Here is a 24,790-nt window from a genome sequence, read left to right on the forward strand (position 1 = left end):
ACAGGAAGAAGTCTGCATCCTTCAAGAAAAACATAATTTTCATGCAGGACAATGCTCCATCACACGTGTCCAAGTACTCCACAGCGTGGCTGGCAAGAAAGGGTATAAAAGAAGAAAAACTAACGACATGGCCTCCTTGTTCACCTGATCTGAACCCCATTAAGAACATGTGGTCCATCATAAAATGTGAGATTTACAAGGAGCAAAAACAGTACACCTCTCTGAACAGTGTCTGGGAGGCTGTGGTTGCTGCTGCACGCAATGTTGATGGTGAACAGATCAAAACACTGACAGAATCCATGGATGGCAGGCTTTTGAGTGTCCTTGCAAAGAAAGGTGGCTATATTGGTCACTGATTTGTTTTTGTTTTGTTTTTGAATGTGAGAAATGTATATTTGTGAATGTTGAGATGTTATATTGGTTTCACTGGTAAAAATAAATAATTGAAATGGGTATATATTTGTTTTTTGTTAAGTTGCCTAATAATTATGCACAGTAATAGTCACATGCACACACAGATATCCCCCTAAAATAGCTAAAACTAAAAACAAACTAAAAACGACTTTCAAAAATATTCAGCTTTGATATTAACCTTCCTGGCGGTAAGCCCGAACTGAGTTCGGGCTATGCCGCCGGAAGGCACCGCTCAGGCCCCGCTGGGCCGATTTGCATAATTTTTTCTTTGCTGCACGCAGCTAGCACTTTGCTAGCTGCGTGCAGTGCCCGATCGCCGCCGCTACCCGCCGATCCGCCGCTATCCGTCGCGCCGCAGCCGCCCCCCCCCCCAGACCCCGTGCGCTGCCTGGCCAATCAGTGCCAGGCAGCGCTATGGGGCAGATCGGAGTCCCCTCTGACGTCACGACGTCGATGACGTCGGTGACGTCATCCCGCCCGTCGCCATGGCGACGGGGGAAGCCCTCCAGGAGATCCCGTTCTTTGAACGGGATCTCCGGATCTCCGATCGCCGGCGGCGATCGGAGGGGCTGGGGGGATGCCGCTGAGCAGCGGCTATCATGTAGCGAGACTTTGTCTCGCTACATGAAAAAAAAAAAAAAAAATTTAAAAAAAAAGATTTGCTGCCCCCTGGCGATTTTTTTGCAAACCGCCAGGAGGGTTAATGAGTTTTTTGGGTTCATTGAGAACATGGTTGTTGTTCAATAATAAAATTATTCCTCAAAAATACCACTTGCCTAATAATGGGGGATGATGGTATACAGGGACGATACATCCGCCGTACCTAGCAGAGTGTTCCCTGTAACAACAACCCCCTGAAGGACCTGCAAGGCATGTTCAGTGTCCCTTAACAGATTAGGAATTAATGCCACAGCCGGCTGAAGCATGTCATCTAGGTATTGGCCCAGTCGATGCATAATGGACCCCATGCCACTGATGATTGGTCATAGGCATAGGGTCCATTATGCACCGACTGGGCCAATATCTAGATGACATGTTTCAGCCGGCTGTGGCATTAATTCCTAATCTGTTAAGGGACACTGAACATGCCTTGCAGGTCCTTCAGGGGGTTGCTGTTACGGTGAACACTCTGCTAAGTACGGCGGATGTATCGTCCCTGTATACCATCATCCCCCATGATCACGGACTACAGGTGGTGGGGTGTTACCTACAGAAAACTGAAATGAAGTCCAAACAATGTGACTTTGTCCTGGCCCTTCTGAGATATATTTTAGAATACAGAATATGCTGATAGTTTCACCACAACATCATCATCGATGCTGCAAACTGCTGAAGATTTATTTGGTTAGCTTGTACTTGTAGCCGAGAGGCTATATAGCAATACCATTTATGTGATCATTGTATTTTATTGGCTGTTTATGCACTGTTGCACTTTGTTTGTCCCCTGACCAAGCCCCCTAAGTTTTTAGGGGTCAAACATGTTGGCTTAGGTGTGGAGTGGTGTGTTTTTTGTAGACAGACATTCATAGGGAAGGTGGTCGGTGAGGAAAAGCCCTTGCAGTACAAATAGACCTACGGGCAGGCCCGGATTTAAATCATAGGTGCAGATGTCCTGTCACCTTAGACTTCACCCTCCATGAACCTACAAACACCTGCTGAACTGCACCACAAGTGTGCTGTCTGGCCCAGCTTTCAGTTCTCTCTTAGTTCCCTTGCCCGGCCATCATAGGTGTCCCTTAGTATTAGGTAGCCGGAGTCTATCCTCAGTATTAAGTAGCTAGAGGTGTCCCAAAGTTTCAGGTATGTAGAGGTGCCCCCGACTGAAGGGCGATCTGGTCAGTGGAATGCTGTGACCTCTCATTTACTGTTCGCTTAGGACTTTGCTCAGGTAAGGCAGGAGGGAGGCACTTGAGGAGAGGAGTGAGCCACCTTTAGATCATCAGGCGCCTGTACGCATGTGCCTACGGTGGCTTACAGTAAGTCCATCCCTGCCTTCGGGCCATTAAAGGGTGGCATTATACTTTGATCATCCACCCCTTCAATAGTCTTTGTAATTTATAAGTAGTACAGGAAAGCATTGCTTCTAAATGTTCTATTACAAGTTATCTTTTTATTGCTTAATATCTTTTACAAAAAGCATAAAACTGTTGTTGAAGATTTATTTGAGAAGGGGTCTCTTTATAAGAAGCTGCAAACTGCCTGTGAACTGGAAAGGTTATTTTTCAATATATATTTTTATAGACGGTTTTATATTGTTTACATTTCAGGTCTTTACTGTTCATTTAGTTCAGATTCACTTTACAATGAATGTGGCATAAGGAACATACACTCACCTAAATGATTATTAAGAACACCTGTTCAATTTCTCATTAATGCAATTATCTAATCAACCAATCACATGGCAGTTGCTTCAATGCATTTAGGGGTGTGGTCCTGGTCAAGACAATCTCCTGAACTCCAAACTGAGGGCTGAGACACACCAGAAAAGCTCCCCAAACACTAGAGGTTTCAAAAGCTCTTACCAATGTAATGCTATGGCTTTTTTTTACAAAACCTCATCGCTACATTGTGCATAGACACATAGGATAACATTAGCAGGAGGTTTCAAAAACTCAAAACGCTCAGAAAAACTCATCTGGTGTGCACCAGGCCTGTGTCAGAATGGGGAAGAAAGGTAATTTAAACAATGTTGAGCTTGGCATGGTTGTTGGTGCCAGATGGTCCGGTCTAAGTATTTCACAATCTGCTCAGTTACTGGTATTTTTTTCACACACAACCATTTCTAGGGTTTACAAAGAATGGTGTGAAAAGGGAAAAACATCCAGTAAGCGGCAGTTCTGTGGGCGAAAATGCCTTGTTGATGCTAGAGGTCAGAGTAGAATGGGCCGACTGATTCAAGTTGATAGAAGAGCAACGTTGACTGAAATAACTATTCATTACAACCTCGGTATGCAGCAAAGCATTTGTGAAGCCACAGCACACACAAACTTGAGGCGGATTGGCTACAACAGCAGAAGACCCCACCCGGTACCACTCATCTCCACTACAAATAGGAAAAAGAGGCTACAATTTGCACGAGCTCACCAAAATTGGACAGTTGAAGACTGGAAAAATGTTGCCTGGTCTGATGAGTCTTGATAAAGTCAGAATTTGGCGTAAACAGAATGAAAAAAATGTATCCATCATGCCTTGTTATTGTTGGTGGTGGTGGTGTAATGGTAGTGGTGGTGGTGTACTGGTGTGGGGGATGTTTTCTTGGCACACTTTAGGCCCCTTAGTGCCATGCCAATTGGGCATCGTTTAAATGCCACAAGCTACCTGAGCACTGTTTCTGACCATCTCCATCCCTTCATGACCACCATGTATCCATCCTCTGATGGCTACTTCCAGCAGGATAATGCAGTATGTCACAAGCTCAAATCATTTCATATTAGTTTCTTGAACATGACAATGAGTTCACTGTACTAACATGGCCCCCACAGTCACCAGATCTAAACCCTATAGAGCATCTTTGGGATGTGATGGAACGGGAGCTTTGTGCCCTGGATGTTCATCCCACAAATCCCCATCAACTGCAAGATGCTATCCTATCAATATGGGCCAACATTTCTAAAGAATGCTTTCAGCACCTTGTTGAATCAATGCCACACAGAATTAAAGGTGTTCTGTGGGGGTGTCCTGGGGATAAAAACTGTCACTTACCTGAGGCTTCTATCAGCTCCCTGTAGCAGTAATGTCCCACGCCGTCCTCCTCCAATCCGCCATTCTCCGCCGCTGGCCCCGGTCAATTATTCGTCTGACAACAGACGAATAATGCGAGCTCCCGTACGCGTCATTGGAAGCTTACTGCGCAGTCACAGTACAAAGGTTTCTTGTACTGCGCCTGTGCAGTACGCTTCTGATGACGTGGGCAGAAGTGAGCAGGCGCGTGGCCCAGGCCGCTCAGCCACAGTTGAGAGCATGCCGCGCTAGACCGGAGCCGGCAGCGGAGAACGGCGGATCGGAGGAGGACGACGAGGGACATTACTGCTTCAGGGGGCTGATAGAAGCCCCAGATAAGTGACTGTTTTTATCCCCAGGACACGCCCACAGAACTCCTTTAAGGCAGTTCTGAAGGCGAAAGGGGTCAAACACTGTATTAGTATGGTGTTCTTAATAATCCTTTAGATGAGTGTGTAGCAAACTGTAGGATTACCAGCATTTACGCAATTGGTGTAGCAAGTTATGTATATTCCGGAACTCGCTATACACATGCACCACTTACGCTGCATATTACTTATGCAACATATTGTAAGTCCTGCCTGTATATAGCCTGTTACACAATTTGCGTAAGTTGCTATGGAAATTGTATAAATGCCGGTAATCCTAATGGTGCCCATACGTGGTACAATTTTTTTTTTATAAGTTAATTTTGTTAAAATTTTTTGTACTATCAAATGTAAAGATTTTTCCAACATGTCTGAACAGATTGTATCAAAAAAACGAGATAATTGGTCGTTTTTCTTGATTGAAAAAAAAATGACTCTTTTAAACTTTCATTCGATTCGATCATTTTGGTTGAATAAATGGGAAAATCAAACATATTTATTGTACGTGTATTTTTTATTTTTTTTTTACCAGGAAATTTTGGATGATGTGATATTTAAAATTGTAAAATATTTGATCCCAAGAGAGAATTCGATGGATAGCAGAAACAAAACACAAGTATCCATGTTTGGGTTTACTGGACTAACTGATAGCAGAGAGCTTGCCCCATACCTGTTCATAGTCTTTTTGTTGGCTTACATAGTGACTATCGTAGGAAATGTGGGCATGATGGTTCTTGTCTGGTCGTCCTCCAACCTTCAAACTCCGATGTACTACTTCCTGAGTAGTCTGTCTTTTGTGGATCTTCTTTACTCCTCATCTGTCACTCCAAAAATGCTGTTTGATTTTTTCAACGTTAAGAAGTCAATCACATTCCTTGGTTGTGCCCTTCAGTTTTACTTCTTTGTTGCTCTGGCAAACACGGAAGCTATGATTCTCTCAAACATGTCGTATGACCGCTATGTGGCCATTTGCCATCCTCTCCACTACACCTTGATAATGACAAAGAAGAGATGTTTCAGTTTGGTTCTTTATTCTTCATCTGTAGGCTTCTTGCAGTCCACCGTGTTGACCAGTTGTGTGTTCAATCTTCCATTCTGTGGACCAACCCTCATTAAGCATTTCTACTGTGATATCCCACCACTGCTCAAGTTGTCCTGCTCCAACACTCTCCAGTGCGATCTGGTAACTGCCGTTCTTGTTGTGGGCTTTGGATTATATTTACTGACAACCATATTTCTATCATATGCTTTTATAATTTCTTCAATTTTAAAAATTGCCTGTGCTAAGGGTAGGCAGAAGACTTTTAGCACCTGTTCTTCGCATATTATTTGTGTCGGGACCTTTTGTGCTTCTGTTTTCTTTGTTTATCTACATCCCCATTCGGATGCCTTTGAGAAACAGGACAAGGTGGCCTCAGTTTTCTATTGCATTGTGACTCCAATGCTGAATCCTCTTATCTACAGTCTGAGGAATGAAGAGGTGAAGAAGAACCTAGTGCAAGCCATACGGAAGCTATACTTCCACTTCCACTAACTGTCACCCAAAGTCGATCATTTTATGTGACAGCTTAGAAAGAATGACTGCTCAGACATTTGGTTCAGTTATTTTCTGAGTAGCCTGTCCTGTCCTGTATAGAGAGGGAAAGAAAGAATATGAGCTGTGGACACCTTACCGGAGGGAAGATGGAAGAAAGACAGCAAGAGTTATCCAGTACAGAAGCAGCATATTGGAGTCTGCCTGGAAATTTGGACACCTCTAAAGACTGCAATGTTAATTGTGGCTATAGTGGTGCCCGGGGGACAATTTGGGCACCAGAGGCCCTGTTTATCACTGAAATGTCAGGCACCACCACAACACCAGCACAAATAGCGTTGGAGGGACAAAAAGCAGTGGTGGGGGCAAGTTATTGGGTGGTGGGATTTGGCTTAGTGTATAGCCAAACCACAAATTGGCACTCAGAGCAGGTAGCCATGGGTGGAGGAAAGAGGGTGAGTGTTAGACGTAGGGAGCAGGGATGGTGCTACCATATGGGCAACTGGGCATTTGCCCCATGACCCTGAGTCAGCTGCCAGGATCCCCGCAGGTCACCCTCGAACATAACATGCTCCCCGGGGGCCCCTTAGGAGTATTCAGCAGAGTAGCAACTCACCTGTTCTGGTGGGTGTGCACCTAATGTCAATCCATCAAACTGAGTTCCCCATCTTCATCCACCGTTGCCTGCATCTTCTCTGTGACTTGGGTCATGTTACTATGCATAACATGCTCCAGACCATAGAGGAGAGGATGAAGATGGGAGCAAACAGAGCCATGGAGAAAGGAGGAGCACACCTGCCAGGACAAAGACTTTGCAGTGGCCCTGGGGATTAAAAGATACCCCAAGTGACGTGTGACATGATGAGATAGACACGTGTATGTACAGTGCCTGGCACACAAATAACTAGGCTGTGTTCCTTTTTTTCTTTCTCTGCCTGAAAAAATTGAAAATCAGGTATGCAAGTGACAGTTTCTGTCCAGGTCAGGACTCGTTCAGCCATAAACACTTTCCTGGCAGAAAATGGCTTCTGAGAGCAGGAACGAGACAAAAAGGATCAATGGTTAATAGATTGTAGCTCTGGCATACATCAATTTATGTGTCATTGAGCAGAGTCAATGAAACAGTAAAAACTTAAAAAAGTAGATTTAAAAATAAAATAAGACTGTGGGGTATCTAAAAAAGTGATTTTTAGGAGAAGGAGGCTAGATACAATTGTTTATCTCATCAGCTTGTTTTCACCTCAGGTGTCCATTTAGTTGGGGGTGACCAGTGGGGGCCTGGCAGCCCGATAAGACCTTGGGAGAATTGGGCAGTGAAAAGGGGCTCCTAATGCCACTTTTAGGAAGGGGGGATCTCTCATGGGGCCCCCAGGTTCATTTTGCTCAGCCCCCTATTGTTACTAGAGCCAGCCCTGGTAGGAGGTGGAGGGTTAGTGTGAGAGGAAGGTTAGGTAGAGTGATAATAGAATATATATCTGAGCACATCTAGCGGGGGGGAGGGTGGGGGGTATTTTATACAGCTCAGTAGAGGGCATCATTGAAAAAAAAAATCAAGCAAGTTACTCCAGGTTATTTTTTTAATTCAATTTCAATACATTCCAAGCAACTAAAGTCCCGTGTTCATTGTTATCTGTGGAAAAAAGAACATCTATATATATAATAGGCTAAGTGCCTCAACCTTCAAGCAAGAAGAAGAGGTATCGTCCCGCCCCCAGGGCCGGTGCAAGCAAGAAAAAGAAGTATCGCCCTGCCCCCAGGGCCGGTCCAAGCAAGAAGAAGCTAAACACTGCATTCCAGCAGCTCTGGAGGTGTGTTTAGCTTCTAAAGGCAACAATGGTTAATTTGCATATATTCAGCAGTGATGCACTGGGAGACATCTCAAGCTCACTCCAACCTGAATTATCGCAAATTCTTTCAGTTCTAAGAAAGCAAACGTTTTTCTTAACATTTTAGTAAGGGGGCTTTTAGGACCATTGTAGCCCCTCACACACTCCAATGAGTTCTGGGTCACCATGAGCTTGCTGGTTAGTCTGTACCTCACGGTGTTACAAGCCCTACTCCATAGAGCCAAGGTAATCCATGCCATGCACTGATTAGATACAAACAATCTGAAACAGTCTGTATGCATGTTGGATTGTTATGGCTCAGTGCAAATAAACAAGCTGACACATCATTGCAGTCCAGCATATCTGGAGGTGTGTTTAGCTTCTAAAGGTAACAATGGTTAATTTACATATATTCAGCAGTGATGTACTAGGAGACATCTCAAGCTCACTCCAACTTGAATTATTGCAAATCTATCTATCTATCTATCTATCTATCTATCTATCTATCTATCTATCTATCTATCTATCTATCTATCTATCTATATCTATATATATAATAGAGTAAGTGCCTCAACCTTCAAGCAAGAAGAAGAAGTAGCGCCCTGCCCCCAGGGCCGGTCCAAGCAAGAAGGGGCTGGGCTAAGCAAGAAGAAGAAGTAGTGTCAAATCAAACCAAGGGCAAAGAGGGATAATTTGCATATTCAGTAGCAGTGCATTGTGGGTAACCACAAATGTTCACTTATAGCTGAATTATTGCAGATTTGCTTCTGTTTTAAGAAGGAAAATTACACCAAGCTTTGTTTTTTTTTAGTAGGAGGGCTTTTTGGTCTCTTTTATCCTCCTATACATTCTTAGTAGTTCGGGTCACCCTGAGCTGCTTGGTTACTCTGTTGTACTGGTCCAAGCTCTATCTCATACAGCCGTATCAATCCTTGCCATGTACTGATGAGGACCAAACGGCTGAAATAGGCTGTCACATGTGGGTTTGATATGACTGTGTAAAACTTAAAGCTATAGGCATGCTTGACTTACCAAGGGTGAAAAAGAATAATTTGCATATTTAGTAGCAGTACATTGTGGGTAATCACAAATGTTCACTTATAGCTGAATTATTGCATATTTCCTTCTGTTTTAGAAAGGCAAATTACACCAAGCTTTGATTTTTTTAGTAGGAGGTCTCTTTGGTCCGTTTTATCCCCCTATACATTCCGAGTGGTTTGGGTCACCCTGAGCTGCTTGGTTACTCTGTTGTGCTGGTCCAAGCCCTATCTCATACAGCCATATCAATCCTTGCCATGTACAGATGAGGGCCAAAAGTCTGAAACAGGCTGTCACATGTGGGTTTGATATGGCTGTGTAAAATGTAAAGCTATAGGCTTGCTATACACCAGTGGTTCTGGATGCTTGCTTGGCTTACCAAGGGGGAAAAGGGGTAATTTGCATATTTAGTAGCAGTGCATTGTGGGTAACCACAAATGTTCACTTATAGCTGAATTATTGCAGATTTCCTTCTGTTTTAAAAAGGCAAATTACACCAAGCTTTGCTTTTTTTTAGTAGGAGGTCTCTTTGGTCCCTTTTATCCCCCTATACATTCCGAGTGGTTTGGGTCACCCTGAGCTGCTTGGTTACTCTGTTGTACTGGTCCAAGCCCTATCTCATACAGCTGTATCAATCCCTGCCATGTACAGATGAGGACCAAAAGTCTGAAACAGGCTGTCTGCAAATTACACCAATACAGTGTGCGACATTGCAGGAAGTGACGACAGTGGAACGCACGATGGAACACGGAAGAGGTGAGTCATCCCCGCCCGCTGCCTCTTACTAATAGTGGCGGGCGGCTGCTACTGTGCTTAAGCTGGAGGGGGAGCGCACATGGGGGACCCAGTTGAGGAGGGGTCCAACCCCCTTCCTGCCCTCTACCCTCTTATGTGGCATATGCTACGCCGCGGGTCGGCTAGTAATAGAGTAAGTGCTTCAAGCAAGAAGAAGAAGAAGTAGCGCCCCACCCCCAGGGCCGGTCCAAGCAAGAAGAATAAGTAGTGTCATATCAAACCAAGGGCAAAGAGGGATAATTTGCATATTTAGTAGCAGTGTGTTGTGGGTAACCACAAATGTTCACTTATAGCTGAATTATTGCAGATTTTCTTCTTTTTTAAGAAAGAAAATTACACCAAGCTTTGTTTTTTTTAGTAGGAGGGCTTTTTGGTCTCTTTTATTCTCCTATACATTCCGAGTGGTTTGGGTCACCCTGAGCTGCTTGGTTACTCTGTTGCGTGACAGTTAATAATGGCGCATAGCGCCATGGGAATACAAAGGGCGCCTCATAGACTTACATTATATAACGCTATTTAGCTTCTCGGCCTTTTGGCTAAGATCAAGTGTAGTATCTGTTCTTGAAATTTTTGGGGGGACCTGGAAGGATGGCACTGTGGCAGGGTGTCCTTCCTGGTCGTAATTCCCAGGGGTTGATTGAATGGATCTATACCATGGTCGAGGCTGAATGGCTGAGGGCTTTGCTTAGGCGTACTGCCCCTGGAAGTGGCGCTCCAGGTGCACCTGAAAAAACCTGAGATGTGGCAGATCTCAGGCGGAAGTAGGGTGCTTTGGTCTGTACTGCCCATATGCATCGCCAACTAACGCAGCTCCCCGGCCTTTTGGCTAGGGAGAGTGCAGAATTTTTATCACTCCGGCCGCAAGGTCGGGGCCAGCTTGCTGGCACGGGGACTTCGGTTCCCACCCGGCTCCCTCTCGGGGGAGCCACCCGGACCATGTGGACACGGATGCCACATGGCCAGGCCCTTTGGGTAACCACTGGGCGCAGTAGGGGTCCTCCTCGGAGGACCCCAGGATCCTCCAACCCCTCGGGTGTTGGAGGATGCCACCCCCTGAGCCGAAGGCAAAGGGGGAAGGTTCCCTTCGGGGAACAACCGGAAGGGCCCTGCAGCATTGTGGGGCCCGTGGCTACTCGTGCACGTTTTGTGGGGGTGCTTTAGGGCACTCACGCTTTTTCCGTGCACGGGGCTAATAGCCTTGCTTACCCGGGACCTCTGTTGCATGCAACAGGGGCCAAGAAAGCTTAAAAAAAAAAAACAAAAAAAAAAAAACGCTATTTAGCGTTATAAGTGTTAAAAAATGGCGCAGGCAGTGTGCCTTACACTTATAACGCTGAATAGCGTTATAATTGTTCAAGAATGCAGCGGGGGTTGGGGGAGGAGAGAGTCAGTGGGACACTGGAGGGCATAGGCAGCGGGGAGGATGTGTGCAGAAGCATACGTTACCTTGTCCCGGCCGCCGATCGCTCCTTCCCTCCGCTCCTGCACTTCTTCCATTCGTTTACTGTAGTCCTGCAGCCGGCCAATCACCATGTGGCTTCAGTCTCCGCATGCTGATTGGCCGGCTGCGGGACTACAGCAAACGAATGGAAGGAGCGGAGGGAAGGAGCGATCACTGGCCCAGGATAAGGTAACGTATGCTTCTGCATACATCCGCTGCCTATGCCCTCTAGTCTCCCGCTGCCTCTCTCCCCCAGCCCTGCATGTTTATCATGGCGCACCGCTCTGCAATCAATGTAGCATAAAACGAAATTTACCGTTTTATTGTATTTACATTAAAACGGTAAATAGCGTTTTATGATACATTTATCGGCAGAACGGTGCGCCATTTTTCTCCCTGCGCCATTTTCGGATGGACCCACTCTGTTGTACTGGTCCAAACCCTATCTCATACAGCCATATCAATCCCTGCCATGTGCTGATGAGGACCAAATGGCTGAAACAGGCTGTCACATGTGGGTTTGATATGACTGTGTAAAACTTAAAGCTATAGGCTTGCTTGGCTTACCAAGGGGGAAAAGGAATAATTTGCATATTTAGTAGCGGTGCATTGTGGGTAACCACAAATGTTCAGTTATAGCAGAATTTTTGCATATTTTCTTCTGTTTTAAGAAGGCGAATTACACCAAGCTTTGATTTTTTTAGTATAAGGTCTTTTTGGTCTTTTTATTCTCCTATACATTCCGAGTGGATTGGGTCACCCTGAGCTGCTTGGTTACTCTGTTGTACTGGTCCAAGCCCTATCTCATACAGCTGTATCATTCCCTGCTATGTACTGATGAGGACCAAAAGTCTGAAACAGGCTGTCACATGTGGGTTTGATATGGCTGTGTAAAATTTAAAGCTATAGGCTTGCAATACACTAGTGGTTCTGGATGCTTGCTTGGCTTACTAAGGGTGAAAAGGAATTATTTGCATATTTAGTAGCAGTGCATTGTGGGTAACCACAAATGTTAACTTACAGCTGAATTATTGCAGATTTCCTTCTGTTTTAGGAAGGCAAATTACACCAAGCTTTGCTTTTTTTAGTAGGAGGTCTTTTTGGTCCCTTTTATCCCCCTATACATTCCGAGTGGTTTGGGTCACCCTGAGCTGCTTGGTTACTCTGTTGTACTGGTCCAAGCCCTATCTCATACAGCCATATCAATCCCTGCCATGTACTGATGAGGACCAACAGTCTGAAACAGGCTGTCGTCATGTGGGATTGATATGACTGTGTAAAATTTAAAGCTATATGCTTGCTTGGCTTACCAAGGGGGGAAAGGGTAATTTGCATATTTAGTAGCAGTGCATTGTGGGTAACCACAAATGTTCACTTATAGCTGAATTATTGCAGATTTCCTTCTTTTTTAAAAAGGCAAATTACACCAATAGAGTGTGCGGCATTGCAGGAAGTGACGACAGTGAAACGCACGATGGAACATGGAAGAGGTGATTCATCCCCGCCCGCTGCCTCTTACTATTAGTGGCGGCTGCTACTGTGCTTAAGCAGGAGGGGGAGCGCACATGGGGGACCAAGGGAGGGGGGGGTGTTCAACCCCCCTCCCAGCCGCTGTGCCCAATACCCCCTTCCTGCCCTCTACCCTCTTATGTGGCGTATGTTACGCCACGGGTCGGCTAGTTGCATATATAAATGTAAAGAGGAACTGTAACCAAGAATTGAACTTCATCCCAATCAATAGCTGATCCCCCCTTTCCCATGAGAAATCTTTTCCTTTTCTCAAATAGATAATTAGGGGGTCTGTAAGATTGATAATGTGGTGAAACCCCTCCCACACAGTGTGATGTCAGCACCTAGGTCCTGACATCACATTGTGGGAGCCTTGTTGCATTATGGGAAATAAGGACTGTTTCCAATTGCCAAGCAACCAGTATAACCTTCTGTGCATATGGATATCTATTAAAAAACAACCCTTTAGCTTATCACATTGTTAGGGGGTGTGGTTATAGATAATAGCAGTTGATGCTGTCAGTTTTTTTTCATGTCTGCCAGTTGTAAAGATGATTATGTGCAGGCTGATTGGGGATCAAACCATTTTAATTTGCACAAATTACACGTTGAATATCAATCATTTCTATTTTTTAACTTCTCACTTTGCAATGTATTTATTTTTTCCCCTTTGTGCTAGAGTTCCTCCTTAAGGTGGATCAAAGATGATATGTTGAAGTTTAACTAGTGCTTGATAAGAGATAACATTCCTGTCTAGTTTTTATCCTGCTGAATTGTATTTTGTATTAACATTGTTTATACTGTATATTTATTTATTGTTATTGTTGCAAATAAAAATGACGCTTAAGCTACAGTGTACAGTCTATTAATATTATTTACAATTTGTAAGAATTCCTCCTACTCTCTAGAGCAGAATATAATTATTCCCGGGGGTGTCTGGGGTGTCTCAGTATAATATATAAGACTCTCCTTTACTCCAGCTGCATGTTCTTGAATCTGAAGCTGTTGAATTACAAAAGATTAATGTACAAGATACAGAGGCGCCAAAAGAATAAAAGGTAATTAAATGAACTTAAAAAACCAACTGGTTAAACAGAGGAGGCAGCGGTGGTCTTACCCCCTCCAAACAGACACAGGCAAGGACTGCGATTCAGACAGTCAACAATTTATTCGGAACTCCAAAAAACAATGCAACGCGTTTCACGGGCCATATATCCCGCTTCCTCAGGCAAAATACAGTAGGAGTCACAGCATCTGTATTATATCAGCAAGCTCGGCGCCTCTGGGGCTCTTGGTGTCCCTCTGCTTTACAAAAGATTAATGTCTGTCTCTGTTATTTCAGGTATTTTATAACTATAATCCAACACAGGAGGCCTTGCTTATAATTGTATACATGATAAGAGGTCCCTACACCTATAGTTATAATGCTAGACAATTAATACTTCTTAAAGTGATGCTGTACTCATATTTCATCTACCATCTAAGGAATTAAACACAGCATAAAATTAACAGCTAAAACCATCTGACTATTTTTCAAGGTACTAGAAGCTTTTTTGCCCCATTTATCTGATAACTGATAAGCTTGAATTTGCAGAACATCATTATCAGATTGTTTTAAAGACAAACACTTATATCACTCTTTTCTCCTGGTGGACTCAAAGCACCAGAGCTGCAGCCACTAGGACACACTCTATAGGTGGTAACAGTGTTAGGGAGACTTGCCTAAAGCCTCCTACTTAATAGGTGCTGGCTTACTGAACAGGCAGAGCCAAGATTCGAACCCTGGTCTCCTGTGTCAGAGGCAGAGCCCTTAACCATTACACTATGCAGCCTCCAGCTTTTAGCAGTGTAATAAACGGTGTAAACAAGGTAGGAAAGTTCCTGTTGTATCCAGGGGGGAAGCAGATAACTTTCTCTCCTTTATTTTCTCACTAATTACTAAATTAGGAGTCAATCTGATCATTTGTCCTGCCAGCAATGATATCAGTTAGCTTCAGTGAATAGTAAATATGCATTGAAATGACATCAGACCAGTCTTGTAATGTTTCGTATTCCTTTTTTTTTTTTTTACTGTGTTAGGTTAAAAATGCAATTTTGAGTGTAATCCCACCATAAAGCAAGTCAATATCACAGAGAAAGGGAAGAGAGAATCCCATGTGTGCCTTGTTGATCAGAGCAAGTTCTGGATTTAAGTTTATTTGCATGTTTTTACTGATACTATTTTTTTTATTGCTTTTGGCATTATTATTATTATTTTTATTTATTTATATAGCACCAATATCTTCTGTAGCATTGTACATAGCACAAAACAAATATTGAGTAACATGCATACATGAAAAGTTTAAGACATTGTACAGTCATGACATAGAGCAATACAAGTACAAACACATACATACATGATGTTTAGATTCAAATATCGCTAACATTGGTACAAGTTCACATGGCAAATTACAGCAAAATAAGAAACAGAGGCGGTCCCTGCCCTTGCCAGTTTACAGTTTAGTGAATTCGTGTATAAACAATGCTAAGCTGTTATTGAGCAACGTCTTCTTTCACATAATAATGATAAAAAATAATTTCTGCAAATTTTTCCGGGAAAAGTATGGATATAAACTTAAAATAACCACTTTTAACCTTTTCACCTCCCCCAGCACTAGAATCTATGTCCCTGTATTTACACAAATATAAACAAATACAAACACTTGGTTCTGTTTCTATTTTTAGAACACATTAACTCTGTATCTCCATCTTGTGGCCAAAAAAAGTAAAACCACATCCAAATACCCTATTATACACCTTCCCATAGAAAAATGAAATACATTTTCATTATTTTTAAAAACCCTTCAAGGTGAAATGGTTAAAATTTCTCTAAAAAAGGGGCAGAGTCAGAAAAATACACTAAAATTGCCATGCACTGCTGTACTTCTATATGTGCCATATTTATAGCACATGCTGTGCAAATACTGCAACCCACATTGAACCAGTAACCCTCATGTTGGTAGTGTAACATCTTTCCTTTTAACCAAATGCGACTTTTAGAAGCTTATTTATAAATAAGTGCAGATTAAAAATAAAAAAATGAATAAACAGAAGAAAATTTGCAGCACGGTGTTTAGCTCTCTTGCCTTGCAGCGCAGGGTTTCTGGATCATATCCCAGCCTTAATTAAAGTCATTTGAAACAACAGATTTTACAATAAAATGCAGCCAAACAACATCACTGCCTGGTTAAATTGTTTCTGGAGACTTTTGTTGGCCGTGTGTACAGACTAGTGTTGGGCGAACATCTAGATGTTCGGGTTCGGGCCGAACAGGCCGAACATGGCCGCGATGTTCGGGTGTTCGACCCGAACTCCGAACATAATGGAAGTCAATGGGGACCCGAACTTTTGTGGTTTGTAAAGCCTCCTTACATGCTACATACCCCAAATTTACAGGGTATGTGCACCTTGGGAGTGGGTACAAGAGGAAAAAAAAATTAGCAAAAAGAGCTTATAGTTTTTGAGAAAATCGATTTTAAAGTTTCAAAGGGAAAACTGTCTTTTAAATGCGGGAAATGTCTGTTTTCTTTGCACAGGTAACATGTTTTTTGTCGGCATGCAGTCATAAATGTAATACATATAAGAGGTTCCAGGAAAAGGGACCGGTAACGCTAACCCAGCAGCAGCACACGTGATGGAACAGGAGGAGGGTGGCGCAGGAGGAGAAGAAGGCCACGCTTTGTGAGACACAACAACCCCGGCCTTGCATGAGGGCAAGAAGCGTGCGGATAGCAGGCTTTGTACCGCCATGCAGTCATAAATGTAATAAAGATAAGTGGTTCAATAAACAGGGACCACGCGGCAACGCTAACCCAGCAGCAGCAGACGTGATGGAACAGGAGGAGGCGCAGGAGGAGAAGGCCACGCTTTGTGAGACACAACAACCCAGGCCTTGCATGAGGGCAAGAAGCGTGCGGATAGCATGCTTTGTACCGCCATGCAGTCATAAATGTAATAAAGATAAGTGGTTCAATAAACAGGGACCACGCGGCAACGCTAACCCAGCAGCAGCAGACGTGATGGAACAGGAGCAGGCGCAGGAGGAGAAGGCCACGCTTTGTGAGACACAACAACCCAGGCCTTGCATGTGGACAAAAAGCGTGCGGATATAGCAGCAATGCTTTTTGCCGCCATGCAGTCATAAATGTAATACAGATGAGAGGTTCAATAAACAGGGCCCGGAAACGCAACACCATCCCAGATGTTCATTGGTCATGTTACTTGGTTGGGGTCCTGGAGTGTTGCGTAGTCATTTCCAATCCAGGATTGATTCATTTTAATTTGAGTCAGACGGTCTGCATTTTCTGTAGAGAGGCGGATACGCCGATCTGTGACGATGCCTCCGGCAGCACTGAAACAGCGTTCCGACATAACGCTGGCTGCCGGGCAAGCCAGCACCTCTATTGCGTACATTGCCAGTTCGTGCCAGGTGTCTAGCTTCGATACCCAATAGTTGAAGGGTGCAGATGGATGGTTCGACACAGCTACGCCATCTGACATGTAGTCCTTGACCATCTTCTCCAGGCGATCGGTGTTGGAGGTGGATCTGCACGCTTGCTGTTCAGTGGGCTGCGGCTGCATGGGTGTCAGAAAATTTTCCCACTCCAAGGACACTGCCGATACCATTCCCTTTTGGGTACTAGCTGCGGCTTGCGTTGTTTGCTGCCCTCCTGGTCGTCCTGGGTTTGCGGAAGTCAGTCTGTCTGCGTACAACTGGCTAGAGGAGGGGGAGGATGTCAATCTCCTCTCTAAAGTCTCCACAAGGGCCTGCTGGTATTCTTCCATTTTGACCTGTCTGACTCTTTCTTCAAGCAGTTTTGGAACATTGTGTTTGTACCGTGGATCCAGAAGGGTATAAACCCAGTAATTGGTGTTGTCCAGAATGCGCACAATGCGTGGGTCACGTTCAATGCAGTCTAGCATGAATTGAGCCATGTGTGCCAGAGTCCTACCAGAATCCTCATCATCCTCTTGTGAGCGTTGTGATAGTTGTTGTGATGCATCATAGTCGTCACCTTCCTCCTGGTCTGCTTCTGCTGACCATTCGCGTTGAATTGTGGAAGTCCAACGTGCACCGCTCTGGCCCTCGTCAGTGGTGGCATGAAATTCCTGCTCCAACTCCAGCTGTTCCTCCTCCTCTTCTTCGTCATAGCTGCTGGGGCCAGCGTTCCCTGAGGCGGATGGCCTGATGTTGGTACCATCACGCTGATCGTTTTCTCCTTCAGATTCCCCCAGTTGCATCATGACAGCTGTTTCCTTGATTTTTAACATCGACCTCTTCAGTAAACACAGCAGTGGTATGGTAATGCTGACTGAAGAGTTGTCACTGCTCACAAGCAACGTGGATTGCTCAAAATTTTGGAGGACTTGGCAGAGGTCCAACATGTTGGCCCAATCGGATCCACAGAAGCTTGGCAGCTGGCCGGATGCGCCTCGGTACTGCGCCGTCATGTACTGGACCACTGCACTCTTCTGCTCGCAAAAGCGGGCTAGCATGTGCAGCGTAGAATTCCAGCGCGTAGGGACATCACACAGCAAGCGATGGTGGGGGAGATTGAAGCGCTCCTGCATCTTGGCGAGTGCCCCCGAAGCAGTACTGGAATTTCTACAATGTTTGGACACTCGACGCACCTTCAACAGCAGATCGGGCACGCCTGGGTATGTCCTCAGGAACCGCTGAACTACTAGGTTCATCACGTGCGCCAGGCAAGGGATGTGTGTCAGCTTAGCCAACCTTAAAGCGCGAATGAGATTACTCCCATTATCACACACAACCATGCCCGGTTTCAGGTCCAGCGGTGCCAGCCACAAATCCGTCTGTTCCTTTATTCCCCTCCAAATTTCCTCCCCTGTGTGCTGCTTATCCCCAAGGCAGATTAGCTTCAGCAACGCTTGCTGACGCATGCCAACAGCTGTGCTGCACTGCTTCCACGATCCTACTGCTGCTGGGTTAGCGTTTCCGGATGAGGTACAGCTTTGAGATGCGTTGGAGGAGAAGGAGTCAGAGAGGTAGGTGCTGCTGTTATCCAGTGGGAGGGACGGCGGTGCAGCTGTTTGTGGCGTGGGCAACACCCGTGCCGTAGCAGGTAAGGAATCGCTGCCAGGCTCCACAAGGTTCACCCAGTGCGCGGTAAGGGAGATGTATCGACCCTGGCCGAACGCACTCGTCCAGGTGTCAGTGGTGAGGTGAACCTTGCAGGCAACGGCATTCTTCAAGCTTCGGGTTATTTTGCTGACCACGTGCTCATGCAACTCAGGCACTGCAGAGCGTGCAAAGTGGTAGCGGCTGGGAACCACGTAACGTGGGATGGCCACTGACATCATGCCCTTGAAGCTGTTTGTCTCCACCAATCGATATGGCAGCATTTCGCAGGCCAGAAGCTTGGCTATGCTGGCTGTTACTGCCACGGCCCGGGGGTCATTTGCTGGCAATTTCCTCTTGCGCTCAAACATCTCCGACACAGACAACTGAACCGTAGCGCTGCACACGGAAGGGCTGTTGGTTGTTGTGTTTGATGAACACTGGGAGACCTCAAGAGCACTACTCCGGAAAGTGACAGTGTCAGCGTCGTCTGATGTTTGTGAATGTTGTGAACCACGCAATGGCTGGGCTACTGCTGCTGCTGAGGCGGGTCTGGTGGTGAGTCTGGTGAACCCAAGGGAGGCAGTGTTGTTTCTGGTACCCTGTCCTGACGCGTTTGCCCAAAGAGTGGGATGTTTGGATAGCATGTGACGGCTCATGCTGGTGGTGGAGAGGTTGTTAATATTTTTCCCCCTGCTCAGGCGGGTCTTGCACACCTTGCAAATCGCCATGGTAACATCCTCAGTGCAGTCTTCAAAGAAAGCCCAGACTTTGGAGCACCTGCCTCCTTGCTGGCGATTTCTGTTTGCTCCTCTTTTGCCTCTCACTTGAACTTCCACGCTTGTGGTGCCTGAAATTGCGCGCCGCCTACCTTGTGGCACAAGGCGAACTCGTGCAGCAGTGTGTTCTTCAACAGACTCATCTGTGCTGCTGCTACGACGGCGATGTTCTCGTTCACAAACAAAATCTGGGTCTCTGTCCACATTGTCCATACCCTCCTCTTCCATCTCCTCAAACTCGTCATATGTCATTGTGGGCCACCGCCGTGGAGTAGAGCTCCCCACAACAACCTCTGCGCAGCACACTCCAACGTCGTCTTCCAGATCTTGTCGGCCGACCTCCTGCAATTGCAACCCCTCCTGCCCAAATTGCTCTGGGATTTGGGTTTCCGAGTCCTCTTCGGACTCGCCTTGTATTTCAGTGCGCGGTGCATTTCCCACAGTTAACGGTTGTGAATCCAGGCACAACATTTCTGGCTGTTCCTCCATTGACCTTTGAAAGGTGGAAGTTTGTTGGGCTGGGAATAGCTCCTGCGAATACCCCATTGTGTCCTGAGGTAATTCATCGGACTGGTTATCTGGCAGTTGTGTGCGTGGTGTCGCTGCCGGTTGTGTCAGCTTTGTGCCCACTGGCTCCTTGTAACTGGCTGAGGACTCGGACCTCGTGCGTGATGTGCTGGTGCTGCTTAACCCACTGCTGGACGCTTGAGAGGTCATCCAAGTAATTATCTGGTCCTGTTCTTTTGGATTTGTGAGGGTTGTTGTCCTGGACAACATGGGCGGTATTGAGTGGGTTTTCTTGGGTGCTCCCCTGTGGCCTGTACGTGAACCGTCAGGGGAAACACCTCTTCCCTTGCCCCTCCCTCTTTCACCGGATTTCTTCCTCATTTCACTTATCCTTACAGTACACGCTGACTGGCAGCAGTACAGTGGCAGTACAGAAATGCTATACAGTACCACTATTCCCAGCAGCGACACAGAGCACAATGCTATACAGTGACGGGTGAGCGGTGTACCACTATTCCCAGCAGCGACACAGAGCACAATGCTATACAGTGACGGGTGAGCGGTGTACCACTATTCCCAGCAGACACAGAACAGTACACAGAATGCTATATAGTGTGGCTGAACGAGCGGTGTACCACTATTCCCAGCAGACACAGAACAGTACACAGAATGCTATATAGTGTGGCTGAACGAGCGGTGTACTACTGTTCCCAGCAGACACAGAACAGTACACAGAATGCTATATAGTGTGGCTGAACGAGCGGTGTACCACTGTTCCCAGCAGACACAGAACAGTACACAGAATGCTATATAGTGTGGCTGAACGAGCGGTGTACTACTGTTCCCAGCAGACACAGAACAGTACACAGAATGCTATATAGTGTGGCTGAACGAGCGGTGTACTACTGTTCCCAGCAGACACAGAACAGTACACAGAATGCTATATAGTGTGGCTGAACGAGCGGTGTACTACTGTTCCCAGCAGACACAGAACAGTACACAGAATGCTATATAGTGTGGCTGAACGAGCGGTGTACTACTGTTCCCAGCAGACACAGAACAGTACACAGAATGCTATATAGTGTGGCTGAACGAGCGGTGTACTACTGTTCCCAGCAGACACAGAACAGTACACAGAATGCTATATAGTGTGGCTGAACGAGCGGTGTACTACTGTTCCCAGCAGACACAGAACAGTACACAGAATGCTATATAGTGTGGCTGAACGAGCGGTGTACTACTGTTCCCAGCAGACACAGAACAGTACACAGAATGCTATATAGTGTGGCTGAACGAGCGGTGTACTACTGTTCCCAGCAGACACAGAACAGTACACAGAATGCTATATAGTGTGGCTGAACGAGCGGTGTACTACTGTTCCCAGCAGCGACACACAATGACTGGGGGGGACCCTGGCTAGCGTGGCTGGAGCGCGAACTACCCTGCCTGCCTACCCAAAGCTAAACCCACAGACAAATGGCGGAGATATGACGTGGTTCGGGTATTTATTTACCCGAACCACGTGACAGTTCGGCCAATCAGAGCGCGTTCGGGTCCGAACCACGTGACCCGTTCGGCCAATCACAGCGCTAGCCGAACGTTCGGGGAACGTTCGGCCATGCGCTCTTAGTTCGGCCATATGGCCGAACGGTTTGGCCGAGCACCGTCAGGTGTTCGGCCGAACTCGAACATCACCCGAACAGGGTGATGTTCTGCAGAACCCGAACAGTGGCGAACACTGTTCGCCCAACACTAGTACAGACCATAGGGTTGGTTAAAGCAGGAGGATTAGCCATTAGCCATGCTATGCCAGGGGAAAAAAACAAATGTATAAGTAGATAAATACTTGTTCTTCATTATTGTAAAATTGAAGCACTTTTTTATTATATTATTTTCACCAGAGTTCCTCTTTAAAGATAAACAATGAACATCTGTATAAAGTTTTTCAGTTGAACTGTTGGCTAAGGTAAGTGGAGAATCTCTTCAAGCAGGAATTTCCCCTGTAGGGTTTGCAATGCATCAATTTAGATACTTACCTTGTGAGGGGAAAGCTTCTAGTTCCTTCATAGGCTTCCTGATCCTCCACCCTAAGGCCGTCCCAGCACTGAGACCCACAAAGCATGGCTGCACTGCACCTGCACAGTATCATGGACATGCACAAGGGGAAAAAGGCAGAGCAGATCAGGTCCATGCTGCTGTGCATATGGCTCATGGCCCGAACAGGTCCATGCTTCTGCCCATGTGCAAGCCGTCAGCAAGTGTTAACAAGCAGTTTTAGGGAGGAAACATCGCTAGAACTGCCGTTCGAGAAGGACGGAGAAGCCTCTGGATCATCCAGAGCAGGGGCGTAACAATAGACCCTGCAAGGGATGCCTCTGCAGGGGGCCCAGATGCCACAGGGGGCCCATGGGGGGAAAAGTTTGAGAGACTGACCACTAAGGGCATGGAGAACAAAACCCATTCTGCTCTCACACCATTGTTATATTGACTGCATGTGTCCAGCACACAGATAAGGAATCATACACACTTTGGAATTTGTACACTGTCCCTGCTCCCTAGAGTTCGTAAAAAAACATCTGTCTCTCACTGCTGCAAAGTTCTAAAAACTTGATGTACAACCTTACCAACAAAGGAGTCACATTTTGAAAAAAGTTGTAGACGTTCCCTTTTCAGCAAAAGGATTCCTAGATTCTTATCACACGGGCTAAGGACTTTATGGCCTCTGAATACTTTTACAACACAATGGAGTGGAGATTGATGTCTTACTGTTGCTGCTTCATTGAGAGCTTGTTGTCTCATACTGAGTCCAAGATCCTGTAATAACAGTATCAATCAGTGACATTCTGAATATTTTGCCAAAGTTACATTGATACTATATCTTATGTTCAGCATGTCATTGTTGTTCCTCCATATAGCATGTGCTCTCATGTAGTAAAATAATACTGTGTGTGTATGTATGTACTGGGAGCAGAGCTGCAACGAGGGACTTGTCGGCTGCAAGGGGCTGGAGGAAGCCCCGGGTAAGTAGATCTGGGGGTAGCATAGATTGCCTGACGTTTCCTTTAAGCCTAAGTGTTTTTATAAGCATGGGGAAAACACATTGGTCCTCAGTTTTCCTGTGCAGAAAGCGAGGGGGGTGGGGGGCCCAGTCCTGTCTAGTTACGCCCCTGATCCAGAGTCTTCACTCTATTGATATAAATAACCAAATAAGGCATTTTTTATCCCTACAGGTTCCCTTTACAATATAAAAATTGTGAAGCAAGTATGACAAAGCATTTTCCAGAATACAAAAATGTATCCATTTGTAGCAACCTTTTTTTGTCTTTGGATTTACATATACTCTATGTAATTTTTCAGCATAGCATAAACAAATCTATCTAGTCCCTGTTTGAAATGTTTTAGAGAAAAATCTTCATGAATATAAAAAACGAAACGCAACAAACTTTGTTCAAGTTTTCAGGTCTAACTGATGACAAAGACATCATCCCCTTCCTCTTCACACTCTTTTTGCTGGTCTACATGGTGACCATATGTGGAAATGTCGGAATGATGGCCATTGTTCATATCTCGCCCAGCCTCCACACTCCAATGTATTATTTCCTGAGCTATCTCTCTATGGTGGACCTCTTCTACTCTTCTGTCATTACCCCTAAAATGTTGTCTGACCTTCTCTCTGAGGAGAAAGCCATCTCCTTTGTTGGTTGTGCCCTACAGTTCTATTTCTATGTTAGTTTGGCAAGTACAGAGGTCTTCATCCTCTCAAGCATGTCATACGACCGCTATGTGGCTGTCTGCCACCCACTTCATTATATCTCAGTGATGACCAAGAATAAATGTGCTGGGCTGGTCCATCTAGCTTTCTCTGCTAGCTTTGTGCATTCATCGGCACAGACCAGTTGTCTGTTTAGTCTTAAGTACTGCCGCTCCAACCTTATTGACCATTTCTACTGTGATATTTCACCACTGATGAGGTTGTCCTGTTCCAAAACTGAGACATGCAATTTTATCACTCTTTTCTTTGTCTGTTTTTGTACCTTAACTTCCTTGACTACCATCTTGGTCTCTTACGCTTGTATAATTGTTTCCATCTTACGGATGAAGTCTGCTTCAGGCAGGTGGAAGGCATTTAGCACTTGCTCCTCCCATCTCACGTGTGCTTCCATTTTCTATGCCACGGTTTTCTTTACTTACTTACACCCTTCTTCCAGTGTTCAAGAGACCCGAGACAAGGTGGCTTCTGTCCTCTATTCAGTGGTAATTCCAATGCTCAATCCTCTTATCTACAGCTTGAGGAACCAAGAGGTGAAAAGAGTTGTACAACTGTTACAAAAGTGTCAAAGTAAATACACCTGACAGGCAGTGGTTTCTAATCAGAAATTAAATCAGTTCAAGTTTATCTTAAATGTAAAACAAATATATAAAGAAGGGCATTGTCACATTTAGCATGGAACTATAGTATAGGATATGGATGTCCAAGTCCTTAAGGGTTGAGGTCCTGACACATTTTTGGCATGGCTCAAATTAATTGATGGGACTGAATCAGGAAAGATGTGGGCTCTCAAGTAGAACACATTTCTCTGTCCATCCTATTCAATGGCTTGGATATGACCCTCAAGAACATCCCTGGTCTAGGACAACATATAATTAAAAAACTGTCTCTCAACTTTGTATTAACTACATAGTTGTCCAATCGGCATTAAATCATTAAATAACTTGCAAGCCCCTCCTCCTCACCGTA

General features: G+C 45.3%; 2 protein-coding genes and 1 pseudogene across 2 annotated transcripts; all 3 read left to right on the forward strand.

Annotated features, from left to right (window-relative positions):
- Positions 1-5,094: 5,094 nt before the first annotated feature.
- Positions 5,095-6,036, forward strand: LOC137561854 (olfactory receptor 5AR1-like). Its single transcript, XM_068273210.1, has one exon. It carries the CDS (start codon positions 5,095-5,097, stop codon positions 6,034-6,036), a length of 942 nt encoding a protein of 313 aa, XP_068129311.1.
- Positions 6,037-10,211: 4,175 nt separating this feature from the next.
- Positions 10,212-10,413, forward strand: LOC137564600 (U2 spliceosomal RNA; annotated as a pseudogene).
- Positions 10,414-23,466: 13,053 nt separating this feature from the next.
- LOC137561855 (olfactory receptor 5AP2-like) lies at positions 23,467-24,405 on the forward strand. Its single transcript, XM_068273211.1, has one exon. The coding sequence runs from the start codon at positions 23,467-23,469 to the stop codon at positions 24,403-24,405; it is 939 nt and encodes a 312-aa protein (XP_068129312.1).
- Positions 24,406-24,790: the final 385 nt, after the last annotated feature.

Source organism: Hyperolius riggenbachi, chromosome 3, assembly GCF_040937935.1.
Source record: "Hyperolius riggenbachi isolate aHypRig1 chromosome 3, aHypRig1.pri, whole genome shotgun sequence".
NCBI lineage: Eukaryota > Metazoa > Chordata > Amphibia > Anura > Hyperoliidae > Hyperolius > Hyperolius riggenbachi.